Source organism: Eriocheir sinensis, chromosome 68, assembly GCF_024679095.1.
Source record: "Eriocheir sinensis breed Jianghai 21 chromosome 68, ASM2467909v1, whole genome shotgun sequence".
Taxonomy (NCBI): Eukaryota; Metazoa; Arthropoda; class Malacostraca; order Decapoda; family Varunidae; genus Eriocheir; species Eriocheir sinensis.
Window position 1 is genome coordinate 4,522,657 of NC_066576.1, and position 15,000 is coordinate 4,537,656.

Here is a 15,000-nt window from a genome sequence, read left to right on the forward strand (position 1 = left end):
TTTCTTTATTTTCTTCTTCATTGTCTTCATTTTCTTCTTCATTCTTTCCTCCATTCTCTCCCTCATTCAATTTTCTTCCTCTCCTCTTCATTCATTTTCTCTCCCTCTTATTTATTTTCTTCCTTTTCTTTATTTTCTTCTTTGTCTTCATTTCCTTCTTCTTCTCTTCTCTTCTTTTTCTTCTCTTCTCTTCTTTTTCATCTTTTCTCTTCTTCCCTTCTTCTTCTTCTTCTTCCTCTTCTTTCTCTTCTTCTTTCTATAATCTTTAGTTTCCCTCTTCTTTTTCCTTTCCTCTTCCTTTCCTCCCATCTTCTTCCTCTTCCTTTTTCTCCTTCTCTCTCTCTCTCTCTCTCTCTCTCTCTCTCTCTCTCTCTCTCTCTCTCTCTCTCTCTCTCTCTAACACAATATCTTTTCTCCTCTTTCTCTCTTTTGCATCTCTCCTCTTCCTCCTCCTCCTCCTCCTCCTCCTCCTCCTCCTCCTTGAACCCGTGCCAGTCCCGTGGTATGAATGCACAGAAGGAGGAGGAGGAGGAGGTGGAAGAGGGAAGAAGAGATGTGAGAAGATAAGGAGGAGGAGGAGGAGGAAGAGGAGGAGGTAAAAAAATAAGATGAAGGAAGAGGAAAAAGAAGAGGAGGAGAAGAAGACCAAAGAAGAACAATAAACGGAAAAGAATGTTAGAAGAAGAAGAAGAAGAAGAAGAAGAAGAAGAAGAAGAAGAAGAAGAAGAAGGAAAGGAGGAAACAAGGAGGAAGATAATGAGAATCGACCTCGTGATGCTTCCTCCTCCTCCTCCTCCTCCTCCTCCTCCTCCTCCTCATTATCACATCCTAACACGCGTAAAATCATTGTTTCGGTGAGAGAGAGAGAGAGAGAGAGAGAGAGAGAGAGAGAGAGAGAGAGAGAGAGGAGGGAAAGAAGAAACAAAAGAAAGACAAGACAAGGAAGAAGAGGAGGAGGAGGAGGAGGATAGATTGGGATGAGGCGCACCTGGCAGAAGACGAGGAGGAGGAGGAGGAGGAAGAGTGTTTTGCCGCAACAAATCGTCGTTTGTCAAACATGAAGACGCGTGCCAAGCGGGGCTTTGTCAGGCGTGATTTGTGGGGCAGGGAGGGGGCAGGGGCGGGGCGATGTGGTGATGAGGGGGAGGGGGGATCAGGTGGGAGGAGACAAGAGCGGAATGGAGGTGATGAGGAAAGAGTGTCGTGGTGATGAGGGGGAGGGTGTCGTGGTGATGAGGGGGAGGGTGTCGTGGTGATGAGGGGTGCAGAGGGTGTCGTGGTGATGGGAAGGTGAAGGGGGAGGGTGTCGTGGTGATGGGAAGGGTGAGGGAAGGGTGTCGTGGTGATGGGAAGGGTGAGGGAAGGGTGTCGTGGTGATGGGAAGGGTGAGGGGGAGGGTGTCGTGGTGATGGGAAGGGTGAGGGGGAGGGTGTCGTGGTGATGGGAAGGGTGAGGGAAGGGTGTCGTGGTGATGAGGGGGAGGGTGTCGTGGTGATGAGGGGGGCAGAGGGGGAGGGTGTCGTGGTGATGGGAAGGGTGTCGTGGTGATGAGGGGGGCAGAGGGGGAGGGTGTCGTGGTGATGGGAAGGGTGTCGTGGTGATGAGGGGGGCAGAGGGGGAGGGTGTCGTGGTGATGGGAAGGGTGTCGTGGTGATGAGGGGGGCAGAGGGGGAGGGTGTCGTGGTGATGGGAAGGGTGAGGGGGAGGGTGTCGTGGTGATGGGAGAGGGAAGGGGAAGGGTGCAGGCTTTCTTAGTGGGAACAGTCCGTTATGCATGGCGGTGGCTGAGTGGTAGCGTGCTGGGCCCACATTCAGCACGTGATGGACGACGCGGGTTCGAATCCCCACGCTACCACCTTGGATTTTTCAGTCACCGCCGAGTGGCTTAAAACTACCCACATGCTGTCCTGAAGACCACCCATCAACCCGGACTCTAGAGGAAACCGTCCAAGTGAATCAAGAACGAGTTCCGGGGGGCAGCATGAGCCAAGAGAAGATGGCGCCACTATAAACACTTGCCTGCGCCATGACGGGCTGGGGCCGAATACCATCCAGGCCCCTCAAGGAACCCTACCGGCGCTATAGGCATAGACGTAAAAAAAATATGTTTACAGAGGCGCCGTTTTGCCCCGACCTCTTGCAGACTACTTTTACGCTCTCATATAACATTTCCGGGGTCACACACACACACACACACACACACAATTGACAAGACTTTCATAGATATTGTGTTTCTATTTCCATGGGTAGTTCTATGAGCCTAGTGGTAGTTAGACAAGGCTTCTACACCATGGATATCAAAACCACTCATGGGAACCCGACCACCCTCCTTTGTGACCTCGGGAAAGAGTTGTCATGGGAGTCCAAATCGTCTGCCTGAGAATACGTGTCTGATACCTGTTCGTCCAGGCTGTTCTGTACATGCTCGTAACCTGTGGCAACTCCCAAGAGCGTGATTCCCCTGGGAGGAGTATGTAGGGATCTGAGGGGACGGAGGAGGAGGAGGAAGAGGAAGAGGGTCTTGGTAATGTAAAACGTGTTCTCTCGGCAGCTTAAACGTTTCCGGTTAACGTTCATCACCCGGCTGCCCTTCTCTCTCTCTCTCTCTCTCTCTCTCTCTCTCTCTCTCTCTCTCTCTCTCTCTCTCTCTCTCTCTCTGTTTTTTTCTCTCCTTTCTCTTTTTCTCTCCCTTTCCCCTTGTTTTCTCTCCTCCTCTCTCCTCCTTTCTTCCCTCAGTTTCCTTCCTCCTCCTCCTCCTCCTCCTCCTCTGTCTTTTCTCCCTCAGTGCCACCATTTCCTCCTCCTCCTCCTCCTCCTCCTCCTCCTCTCTCTCTCTCTCTCTCTCTCTCTCTCTCTCTCTCTCTCTCTCTCTCTCTCTCTCTCTCTCTCTCTCCTTCACCCCTCACCTCACACTATAACCCGCCATTAACTCTCTCTCTCTCTCTCTCTCTCTCTCTCTCTCTCTCTCTCTCTCTCTCTCTCTCTCTCTCTCTCTCTTCTTTTTCTTCCTCTTCATTTTCTTCCTCTTTCTTGTCTTCCTCTTGATAATCTTCCTCCTCGTAGTCGTGATCTTTCTTTCTATCTATCAATCTATCTATCTATCTATCTATCTATATTTCTTTCTATCTCTCTATCTATCTATCTATCTATCTACCTATCGTATCACCGGGAACATTTTTACTGCCGTGAGAGTCGCTGGTACCTCGTTGCCTATCTATCTATCTCTATCTGTCTATCTATCTATCTCTAGCTATCTATCTATCTAGCAATCTATCTATCTATCAATCTATCTATCTATCTATCTATCTATCGTATCACCGGGAACAATTTTGCTACCGTGAGAGTCGCTGGTTCTTCCTCCTCCTCCCCGCCCCGCCCCGCCCCGCCCCAACTTGATACACTCGCCCCTGCTTTTTGTTGTGCCTCGGGTGTCCTGGGAGACAGGCGGTGGTTGTGAGGGTGTTTTACTGCACACACACACACACACACACACACACACACAGATGGGTTTTGGGTGGCAGTGGTGCAGACTTAATGTGTGTTTGTGTGTGTGTGTGTGTGTGTGTGTGTGTGTGTGTGTGTGTAAGTGTGTGTGTGTAAGCGTGTGTGTGTGTGTGTGTCATAACATTTCCCTTTCCCTTTTCCTTCTTTTCCTCTCCTTTCCTCTTTTCCTTTCTATTCCCCGCATAATTTTATCAAGTCAACGTTCCTGACCAGCGACGATGTACCTCACAGATTATTACTATTATTTCCATGTCTGTGTTGTATTCTGCCACACGTTCTTATAACCGTTCTCTCATTCATTCTTCCAACTAGTATTTACCCTTATCTTCAGTGTTTATTATATATTCTTACTGCTATGTCAAGTCGAGGTTCCATCCTTCCCCGCCCCGCCATAGCTGTCACCCTAATCACTACCCAGACGAACACACCGCGCTTACATTAAAACAAACACACACTTACTTCACAACACTGCTCCCGTCCTCCTCCTCCTCCTCCTCCTCTTCTTCTTCCTCTTCTTCTGATCGTCCTCCTCCTCCTCCTCCTCCTCCTCTCCTTCCTCTTTCGTTCTCTCCTTCTTCTTCTTCTTCATATTGTTGTTGTTTTTCCCTTTTTCTCTCTTTTTCTTCCCTTTTCCTCCTTCTTCTTTCCTTCCTCTTCCTAGCTTCTTCTTCTTCTTCTTCTTCCTCCTTCTCCTCTTCTTCCTCCTCCTCCTCCTCCTTTTCCATTCAGCAGCCCTTCTTCTTCCTTTCTTCCCCTCCTCTTCCTCCTTCCTCCTCTGCCTCCTCCTCCTTCTTCTCCTTCTTCTTCTTCCTCTTTTTCTTCCTTCTCCTCCTATTCCTCCTGCTGGGTCCTCCTCCTCCTCCTCCTCTTCCATTCAGCAGCCCTTCTTCCCCTCCTCCTCCTCCATTCAGCAGCCCTTCTTCTTCCCCTCTTCCTCCTCCTCCTCCTCCTCTTCCTCCATGTTTAGTGTCACACGCGGTTAGAGGTTCACCGTCATCTGAAACCTCCTCCTCCTCCTCTTCCTCCTCCTTCGCCCTTGACTTGTCCCTCCCAGCGAACCATTGAAGAGAGAGAGAGAGAGAGAGAGAGAGAGAGAGAGAGATTAAAGAGGGGATTAGGGAAGACATAAACACCCCTTCAATGTTATCGTTTCCAATCCTCCTTGAAAGGGATTTTGACAAGGGATTAACGTGACTGTGTGTGTGTGTGTGTGTGCGCGAAGGATAGTTGCCTCCTCCTCCTCTTCCTCTTCCTCTCTTCCTCTTCTTTCCCTCTTTCTCTCTCTTCCTTCTCTCCTCCTCCTTCTGTTCATTCTCTTCTCTCCTCCTCCTTCCTCTTCTTCCTCCTCTTCCCCTCTTCTTTCTCTTTTTCCTTCTTTTTCTCTCCTTTTACTTTCCTCCTCCTTTCTCTCCTGCTTATTCTCTCTCTCTCTCTCTCTCTCTCTCTCTCTCTCTCTCTCTCTCTCTCTCTCTCTCTCTCTCTCTCTCTCTCTCTCCATGCCTTTCTCCCTCCATTCCTTTCCTCCCTTCCTCCTCTTCTCTCCGTTATTCCTCCCTGTCCTTTCTTCTTCCTCTTTTCTTCCTCCCTTTCTTTTCCCTCCTCCTCCTCCTCCTCCTCCTCCTCCTTCCTCTCTCCCTTCCGTGACATTCCTAACTCACAATTGAGGTTGACACGTTCACTACCACTGTCATAGGCGGTGGTGGTGGTCTGGTGGTGGTGATGGTGGTGGTGGTGATGATGGTGGTGATGGTGGTGGTGATGATGGTGATGATGGTGGTGATGGTGATGGTTGTGGTGGTGGTGGTGGTGGTGGCGATGTGTATTGGCTATCAACATCACCATCATCACTACCACCACCACCACCATCATCACTACCACCATCACCACCATCATCATCACCACCACCACCATCTTCTTTCTCATCTTCCCTTTCTTCTTCTTTTTCTTCTTTCTTTCTCTTCCTCCTCTCTCTCGCTTTCTTTCTCTCCCTCTCTTCTTTTCCTTTTTTTCTTCCTTTCCTTCCTTTTCTTCTTCATTTTCTCCATCTTTATTTTCTTTTTCTTTTCTTTATTTTTTTTTCTTCATTTTCCTCCTCCATCTTCTCCCTTCCTCTTCACATCTCTCTCTCTCTCTCTCTCTCTCTCTCTCTCTCTCTCTCTCTCTCTCTCTCTCTCTTTCTATTCCTCTTCTTCTTTCACTCCCTTTCTCTTTCCCCCACCCCCTCCCCCACCCATCATCAAATTCTACCCCCCCTCCCTCCCCCCTCCCCCCTCCACCACCACCACCACCACCACCGCCGCAGAAGGCTTATCCCCGGGCGCCACATCTGGGAATATTTAAATACTTTGAAGAAAATTCCGTCGCTGCTGTCGGGGAAGTTGAGGGCGGATCGAGGCGTTTGAAATGGGACACGAGAAGGAGCCTTTGTCAGGGGGGGGAGGGAGAGAGATCGGAGAGGAAAGAGTAGCCAGAAGATGAGCAGGAGAGAGAGAGAGAGAGAGAGAGAGAAACGTTGGAGAAGGAAGGGAAGGAGGAGGAGGAGAGAGATCGGAGGGGAAAGAGTAGCCTGAAGATGAGCAGGAGAGAGAGAGAGAGAGAGAGAGAGAGAGAGAGAGAGAGAGAGACGTTGAAGAAGGAATTGAAGAGGAGAGGAGAGAGGAGGAAAAAGGGAGAAATGGGGAGAGGAAAGAAGGGAGGGAAAGAAACGTTGAAAAGGGAGGAAAGGGAGAGAAGGGAAGGAAGGGAGGAGGGAAAGATTGAAGGGAAAAAGTAACAGGAAAGGGTGGAGAGAGGAAAGGAAGGGAGGAAGGAGGGAGGAAAGACAGAAGATTGAGGAAGAGAAAGGAAGGGAAGAGAGGAAAGAGGAAAGGGAATTATATAGCAAAAAGGAGAATAGGAGGAAAAGGGATAGAAGAGAGGAAGAGTAGAAAGAAGGAAGAGGAGGAGAGAAACAAAATAGGGAGAAGGGAAGGAAGGGAGAGAAAAGGGAAGGGTCAAGAAGGGAGGAAAGGGAGAAAAAGAAGCAAATGAAGAAGAAGAAAGGGGAGTAGAAGGATTAAGGAAGGAAGGAAGGGAGGGAGGGAAGGAGGAAATGAGGGGAGGGGAGAAGGGAGAGAATGTGAGGAGGGAGATAAAGAGTTTGGAGATAAGAGAGACAACAAGCACGCGACACATGGAGGAGGAGGAGGAAGAGGAAGAGGAGGAGGAGGAGGAGGAGCAGGAGGAGGAGGAAGGAACCGATGTCAAGGGAATGGCCGAGGAAGGAAGAGCTTGTAATATGGTAACACACACTGTTTCGGACACACACACACTCTCTCTCTCTCTCTCTCTCTCTCTCTCTCTCTCTCTCTCTCTCTCTCTCTCTCTCTAAGGCTTTCGTAGAGGTTGTTGTGTTAGTATTTCCATGGGTAGCTTTATGAGCCTGGTGATAGTTTGACAAGGCTTTCGTAGAGGTTGTGTTAGTATTTCCATGGGTAGCTTTATGAGCCTGGTGATAGTTTGACAAGGCTTTCGTAGAGGCTGTGTTAGTATTTCCATTGTTTTGTGAGCCTCGTGATAGTTTGATAAGGCTTTCGTAGAGGCTGTGTTAGTATTTCCATGGGTAGTTTTGTGAGCCTGGTGATAGTTTGACAAGGCTTTCGTAGAGGCTGTGTTAGTATTTCCATGGGTAGTTTTGTGAGCCTGGTGATAGTTTGATAAGGCTTTCGTAGAGGCTGTGTTAGTATTTCCATGGGTTGTTTTGTGAGCCTGGTGATAGTTTGACAAGGCTTTCGTAGAGGCTGTGTTAGTATTTCCATGGGTAGTTTTATGAGCCTGGTGATAGTTTGATAAGGCTTTCGTAGAGGCTGTGTTAGTATTTCCATGGGTTGTTTTGTGAGCCTGGTGATAGTTTGACAAGGCTTTCGTAGAGGCTGTGTTAGTATTTCCATGGGTAGTTTTATGAGCCTGGTGATAGTTTGACAAGGCTTTCGTAGAGGTTGTGTTAGTATTTCCATGGGTAGTTTTATGAGCCTCGTGATAGTTTGATAAGGCTTTCGTAGAGGCTGTGTTAGTATTTCCATGGGTAGTTTTATGAGCCTGGTGATAGTTTGACAAGGCTTTCGTAGAGGCTGTGTTAGTATTTCCAGTTTTGTGAGCCTGGTGATAGTTTGACAAGGCTTTCGTAGAGGCTGTGTTAGTATTTCCATGGGTAGTTTTATGAGCCTGGTGATAGTTTGACAAGGCTTTCGTAGAGGCTGTGTTAGTATTTCCATGGGTAGTTTTATGAGCCTATAGTTTGACAAGGCTTTCGTAGAGGCTGTGTTAGTATTTCCATGGGTAGTTTTATGAGCCTGGTGATAGTTTGACAAGGCTTTCGTAGAGGCTGTGTTAGTATTTCCATGGGTAGTTTTATGAGCCTCGTGATAGTTTGACAAGGCTTTCGTAGAGGCTGTGTTAGTATTTCCATGGGTAGTTTTATGAGCCTGGTGATAGTTTGACAAGGCTTTCGTAGAGGCTGTGTTAGTATTTCCATTGTTTTAAGCCTCGTGATAGTTTGACAAGGCTTCTTCTGCACCATGAACGTGAAGGAAAAAAACAAACTTAATTCATATATATTTACCGGCTCATGAAAGGCGCATAATATATGGTTGGGGTCAATAGGTTACCGTGTTTATTCTGAGCGCGGACTCACCTGATTGCCTCCTGATTGATTACTGGACTCACCTCCGTTGTGGCCTTGGTAATATAGATGTCGTGGGAGTCCAACGCATCTGAGAGTACGGTCCACAACATAGGTATCGCCTTAACCCAAAGAAAAAGGTGGTACAATGTCTTAAGGGGGCGAGGGATGTCTGTTGTCCATTGTGAAATATAGATGTCGTGGAAGTCCAACGCATCTGAGAGTACGGTCCACAACATAGGTATCGCCTTAACCCAAAGAAAAAGGCTTACTAGAAAAAGTATTACTAACCATTTCCTCGCTCAAATGTTCACTATTTGACAAGGCTTTTCGAAGGAGTTTTGGGCATTTCCAGGAGTAGTTTTATGGCCCTGGTGGTAGTTTGACCCTTCTTCTGTACCGTGAACCTAAAAAAACACCCATTAGAACCCGATTGATCCCCTCTTTGACCTTTAGAAATAGGTCATGTGAGAACCGAAATTGTCTTATAATACCGGACATTCTTCTGAAGGGGGCGAGGGAAGTCTGCTGTCCAGGTGTGTTTTGGGTTCATTACCGTGAGGGGCGGGAAGGTAAATTGCAGGTGAGGGGACGGGAAGGGGTGAGGGAGGGGAAAGGGAAGGGTGAGGGAGAGGGAAGGGAGAGAAGGAAGGGTAGGAAAGGGTGTGTGTTGGTGCCTTTGTTAAAATAGATGGAGAGAAAGGAAGATAGAAGAAGGAGGAGGAGGAGGAAAATAAGAAAAAGAAGAAAAAAAGAAAAAAGAAAAGAAAAGGCATAGAAGAGCAAGTAGAAAACAGAAGCAAAAAAAAAAAAACAGAAAAAGAAGAAATAAAAGGCGAAGAAGAAGAAAAAGATGATTAAGAACAACAACAACAACAACAAGACCACCAGAAACAAACCCATCTAACCTTTCCCTTTGTGTGTGTGTGTGTGTGTGTGTGTGTGTGTGTGTGTGTGTGTGTGTGTGTGTTATTTCTGCTTCGCCTCCCTCGTTAGGTGGACGGCGCCCATTCATCTCGGTGTCACGGGCGGCGAGGGCGGCGGCGAGTATGTGGTAGTGTTGGTGGTGGTGGTGGTGGTTGCGTTGGTCATTAGAGAGAGCGTTACCACATGACAAGGCCTAAGAGGGTATTACATTGCTCCTCAGACTCCTCCTCTAGAATCTACACTATAAAAATCATCCGCCCTTCCCAGTACGCGATAGGGGCCACTTATTATTGTTGCCATAGACGGACTCAACTGTGAAGGGCGGTTTGGCGTGGCCGCTCGGGATCACACAGCTGCCAAATCTAGCCTTCGGGAGTGATTGCCTTTGCGCGTGGGAGTGAAGGAAGAGTTACATGGAAAGAACGGAGGGAGAAAGGAAAGGAAAGAACACAATATAGCCTTACTTAATGTGTACAGAATATCTAATACACGATTGCGCATGGGGGTGAAGGAGTGACATGGAAAGAAAGGAGAGAGAAAGGAAAGGAAAGGAGGGCACAATATAGCCTTACTTAATGTGTACAGGATATCTAATACACTATTTCAAACAGTAGATACCGGACATTTAAGAGAGAGAGAGAGAGAGAGAGAGAGAGAGAGAGAGAGATGTTTTTGTGTTATGCGGCAACGCTGTGTAGGGGCGCGAAACCCCACCCAAACGGTCATCATAGCTGAGTCTGGTTATAGCGGCCTCCATACGTGATAATTATTAGAGTTTGAAGGTAACGTAGAATTAATTAACAGGTAAGATAAGTAATACGATAGCCTCCATTATTACTTTACCTGTTGTATCGTAGTAGTAGTAGTAGTAGTAGTAGTAGTAGTTGTTGTTGTTGTTAGTTATATAAAAACAAAACAAGAAAAGTCGTAATATTTAAACTGAAAAGGAAAATAATCTGAAGTGTATGTCAGAGAGAGAGAGAGAGAGAGAGAGAGAGACTTCTTGCTCTTCAACTGTTGTGTTAGCACGGCAAATATATCACTGAGAGAGAGAGAGAGAGAGAGAGAGAGAGGTGAGGAGGAGGAGGGTGAGGAGGGCGAGAGGGAAAGAAAAGTGAAAAACATTGGTTAAAAGGAGGAGGAGGAAGAAGAAGAGGAGGAGGAGGAGGAAGAGGAGGAGGAGGAGGAGGAGAATACCGTCCCTCTCCTCACTCTTGTCCGAGGAAATCTACGAGGTGTGAATATTAAAACTTCTCCTCCTCCTCCTCCTCTTCCTCCTCCTCTTCCCTCACCTCTTCCGCGACCTTTAAATATCCACAGACAACTTCCTGCCATCCCCCTCCTCTCCTCCTCTCTCTCTCTCTCTCTCTCTCTCTCTCTCTCTCTCTACCCCGCCCCGCTCCGTCTCTCCACCCCTTCAAACCCCCGAAAACCTCCATACTGCCCCGTTCTACCCTGCCCCGCTCTCTGACCTACCCCATTCATGCCCCGTAATGCCCCGCCCCGTCTCGCCTTGCCCCGTTGTAATAGGCAATAGGGAATATCTGTTACAGGAAGAATGCTTTTTTTAAGAGCAGCGAGTAGCGGGCTTTTTTTTATTATTGTTTCCTTTTGTTGTGCCCTTGAGCTGTCTCCTTTGTTGTAAAAAAAAAATAATACCACCTCACTCACAGACCACAACCTAACACCATCTCCCCCTCTCTCTCCCTCTCCCCCGCAGACCCCCAAATCCAGCAGTACGGGGAGGTGAATCAGCTGGGCGGGGTCTTCGTGAACGGTCGACCGCTCCCCAACCATATCCGAATGCGGATCATCGAGTTGGCGCAGTTGGGCATCAGGCCGTGTGACATCTCCCGCCAGCTGAGGGTGTCCCATGGCTGTGTGTCCAAGATCCTGGCGAGGTGAGGGAAGGACACACACACACACACACACACACACACACACACACACACACACACACACACACTTTGCAATATCCCTTTTAGATGTATCGGAAGGAGGAAGGAGAAAAAAAGAAGGAAGGAAGGAAAGGACAAATGGATGAGGTTCTATATTTTTCCTCCTTTCCTTCTCCCATTCCTCACTTTCCTCCCTCATTCCTCCCTTCCCTCCATTTAGACACCTACATTCCTCTGTCCTTCTGGTTTCTCTCTCTCTCTCTCTCTCTCTCTCTCTCTCTCTCTCTCTCTCTCTCTCTCTCTCGGTTTTCTCTCCCTCCTCCTCCTCCTCCTCCTCCGCTTCCTCTCACACCTCTCATCCTCCTCCTTCCTTCCTTCTTTCTTCTCTTCCTCTTCCTCTTTCCTCACCCCCTTCCACCTCCTCCTCCTCCTCATCTTCATCCTCTTCCTCCTTTCTTCCTCCTCCTCCTCATCCCTATCTTCAATCTCTTCCTCCTTTCTTCCTTCTCACTCCTCCTCCTCCTCCTCCTCTTCTCACCTCCTCCTCCCCTTCAGGTACAACGACACTGGCTCCATCTTGCCGGGGGCCATCGGGGGGTCAAAGCCTCGGGTCACCACGCCCAAGGTCGTCAACTACATCAAGGATCTTAAACACAAGGACCCCGGGATCTTCGCCTGGGAGATCCGTGAGCGACTCCTTAAGGACGGCGTCTGTGACAAGTACAACGTGCCAAGCGTGTCCTCCATTTCCAGGTAAGGGGCGTGGCTTGTAGGGCTTGTAGGGGGTTGTTGGGGTGTTCCTGGGTGAGTGGCTTGCTTGTAGAGGTTGTTGGTATGTTACTGGGTGGCTTGTAGGGCTTGTAGAAGTTGTTGGTATGTTCCTGGATAACTCGTTGGCTTGTAGGGCTTGATGGGGTTGGTGGTATGTTCCTGGTTGGCTTGTAGGGCTTGTAGGAGTTGTTGGTATGATCCTTTGTGGCTTATGGGGCTTGTAGAGGTTGTTGGTATGTTCCTGGGTGGCTTGTAGGGCTTGTAGGAGTTGTTAATATGTTCCTGGTTGACTAGCTTGCTTGTAGAGGTTGTTGGTATGTTCCTGGGTGGCTTGTAGGGCTTGTAGGAGTTGTTAATATGTTCGTGGTTGACTAGCTTGCTTGTAGAGGTTGTTGGTGTGTTCCTTGGTGGCTTGTAGGGCTTGTAGGGGTTAGTGGTATGTTCCTGGTTGACTCGTTGGGTTGATGGGACTTGTAGGGTATGTTCCTGGTTGACTGGGTTGCTTGTATAGGGTTGCTGGTTCCTGGCTGTCCCGTCTTGTATCTCTTCTTATACTTGTTATTTGTATATCTAATCTGTCTTACCTGTTACCCACGTGGACCTCAGCTTCTCCCTGTTAATTAGTGAGCTCTTTACCTATTCCTACCTGTTATTTGGTTATGTGTCTGTACCTGTTACCTGTTTACCTGTTTTTCTCTTGTACACCTGTTACCTGGCTGGCCCTGTCCTGTCTCTGCCCGCTTGCTTGACCTCCCTGCCCCCTCATGACCGCCCCTCGCCTGCCCCGTCCCTGTCTCACCCACGGCCGCCTGCATACCTGTCTGCCTGCTTGCATCATTCTTTGCCCCGCTGCCTGCCTGCTTTACTCCCTACCTCGTGTCATTGCTTGCCTCCCTACCTGCTTACTCGCGGTCCCGACCTGCTGCCTGCCTCGTCCCCACCCTCCCTTCCTCGCTCCCAGCCTCATCCCTGCTCCGCCCGCCTCGCTGCCTGCTTGCCTCACCCCTGCCTCCCCTGTGCCACCAGCCTCACTCCCTGCACCGGCCCGCACCGCCGCCTGCATCCTTCCGCCCCTGCTGCCTGCCCCTTACCCTCACCCCCACCCTTGCCTGGCCCTCTGCTGCCGCCCCTGTGCTGGTGTCTGACGCGGCGGGTGTTGTCTTGCAGGATCCTGCGGAACAAGATCGGGTCGCTGCACCACCTGGGCGCGCAGAGCCACTACGAGGTGAAACACCCCACGTCCTCCTCCCTCTACAACACGCTCTACCCCGCCGCCGCCGCCGCCTACACCGCCGCCGCCGCCGCCTACCAGTCCATGACGCCGCAGGCCGCCATCCAGCAGGTGTCGCAGGGCACGCAGCAGGCCCTGGGCCCCGGCAGCATGTCCTCAGCGGGCGGCGGCAAGATGGGGGGCACGCCCTCGCCGCCCATGTCGGGCGCCACGTGCGGCATGCGGCCGCCCTGGCCCTCCTCCCACACGGTGTCGGACCTGCTGGGCCACGTCAACATGGCCGGCCTGCCGCGCCACCACCACATGCAGGACGCCAACAACTACAACTACTACATGTACCTTCAGTCCTGCGGGCCGCAGAGCAACGCGCTGCCGCACGCGCCGCTCGGCCCCAACCCGCTGTCCTCGCCGCTCGCCAACGGCTTCTCCGGCCCGCTGGCCAACACGCTGCCCGCCGCCGCGCTGCCCAACGGCCTGCAGAACGGCTTCGCCAACCCGCTCTCCTCCATGGTGGGCGCCTCCGCCGCCCTCACCCCGCAGGCCGCCTCGCTCTAACCCGACCCAACCCGACCCGCCCTGTGCACAGCCCCGCCCATACCCGTGTGCCTTCACCACACACACACACACACACACACACACACACACCATCATCGTCATCATCATCATCATCACCATCATAAGCGAAATAGAATGTAACTTTTGTTGTTGATTCACTCAGGATAAGACGTGTGTGTGTGTGTGTGTGTGTGTGTGTGTGTGTGTGTGTAAAAAGGAGGAAAATGTAGAAATAGATTAGGTTTCATGAGAGAGAGTAATTAGGATGTTTAGGCATAACTTAGTGTAATAAAGATTAACAACCTCACCACCACCACCACCACCACCATCCCATCACCATCATTACCACCATCCCACCACCACTACCACGCCACCACATTCATCACCACCACCACCACTATAGAACCATCACCACCAACATCACCACCACCACTATAGAACCATCACCCCCAACATCACCACCACCACCACCAATCTCACCTCCACCCAGTATATAATAGCAGCCTCGTGGTGGGTGATGAAAGCGGAGATGACAGCGACGCCTCCTCGTGGGGCTTCAAGAACATGACTGGTTCACGTTCGCGTCTCCAAGAAGTTGTCATGTTGTGCCGTGTTGTGTCCGCGTCTAATACATGAATCATACGTGTTCCCCCGCCGGTTTTGTTTTGGTTAAGTATACAGGGTCTTTCTATGTGTCTTATGTATAGCTGATATGTGTACTTTTTTATGTATGTGTGTAAGTATGTATGACCCTCCCCCTCCCCCCCTCCCTCCCCCCCCTCCCCCGGAAGCACCTGGTTGGGGGGAGGCGTTCCCTTTATCAGGAATTGTACCTTTTGAGTGACTTTTTGTTGTTTTGTTTTGTTGATTATTATTTCGTGTATATTTTTTTTTCCTCTGTGTCTGTCTGTCTGTCTGTTCTCTCTCTCTCTCTCTCTCTCTCTCTCTCTCTCTCTCTCTCTCTCTCTCTCTCTCTTAATTATCTTTGTTATTTTTTTGTTTTTTTTGTTGGTTGGTTAAATCGTGTTGTAGTTTCTCTCTCTCTCTCTCTCTCTCTCTCTCTCTCTCTCTCTCTCTCTCTCTCTCTCTCTCTCTCTCTCTCTCTCTCTCTCTCTGTTTTGCTTTTTTTTAATCCTACTCGAACGTTGATCAATCTTTTTTTTTCTCTTATTTCATTATTATTATTATTATTATTATTATTATTATTATTATTTCGTGTTCTGAACGTGTTTTTCTTCTTTTTTTTATTATTGGTGTTTTCTTTGTCTTCCTTCCTTCCTTTTGTTTACCTCTTCCTCCTCCTCCTCCTCCTCCTTCTTCTTCTTCTTCTTCTTCTCTTCCTCGTTCTATGCTTGTTTCTTTTTTTAATTATTTCTTTTCTCTATCTCTGTTTCTTCCTTTACTTTGTTCTGCTCTTCCTCCTCCTCCTCCTCCTCCTCTTCCTCCTCCTCCTC

At 49.3% G+C, this 15,000-nt stretch overlaps 1 protein-coding gene across 1 annotated transcript in view; it reads left to right on the top strand.

Annotated features, from left to right (window-relative positions):
* Nucleotides 1-14,444, top strand: part of LOC126988186 (paired box protein Pax-1-like) — an 83,315-nt gene extending 68,871 nt beyond the window's left edge. Inside the window, exons 2-4 of the mRNA XM_050846075.1 lie at nt 10,812-10,992; nt 11,545-11,742; nt 12,928-14,444. Of these exons, the coding sequence (XP_050702032.1) occupies nt 10,812-10,992; nt 11,545-11,742; nt 12,928-13,546 (998 nt within the window). The 3' untranslated portion in view covers nt 13,547-14,444. The remainder of the gene's footprint in view (nt 1-10,811; nt 10,993-11,544; nt 11,743-12,927) is intronic.
* Nucleotides 14,445-15,000: the final 556 nt, after the last annotated feature.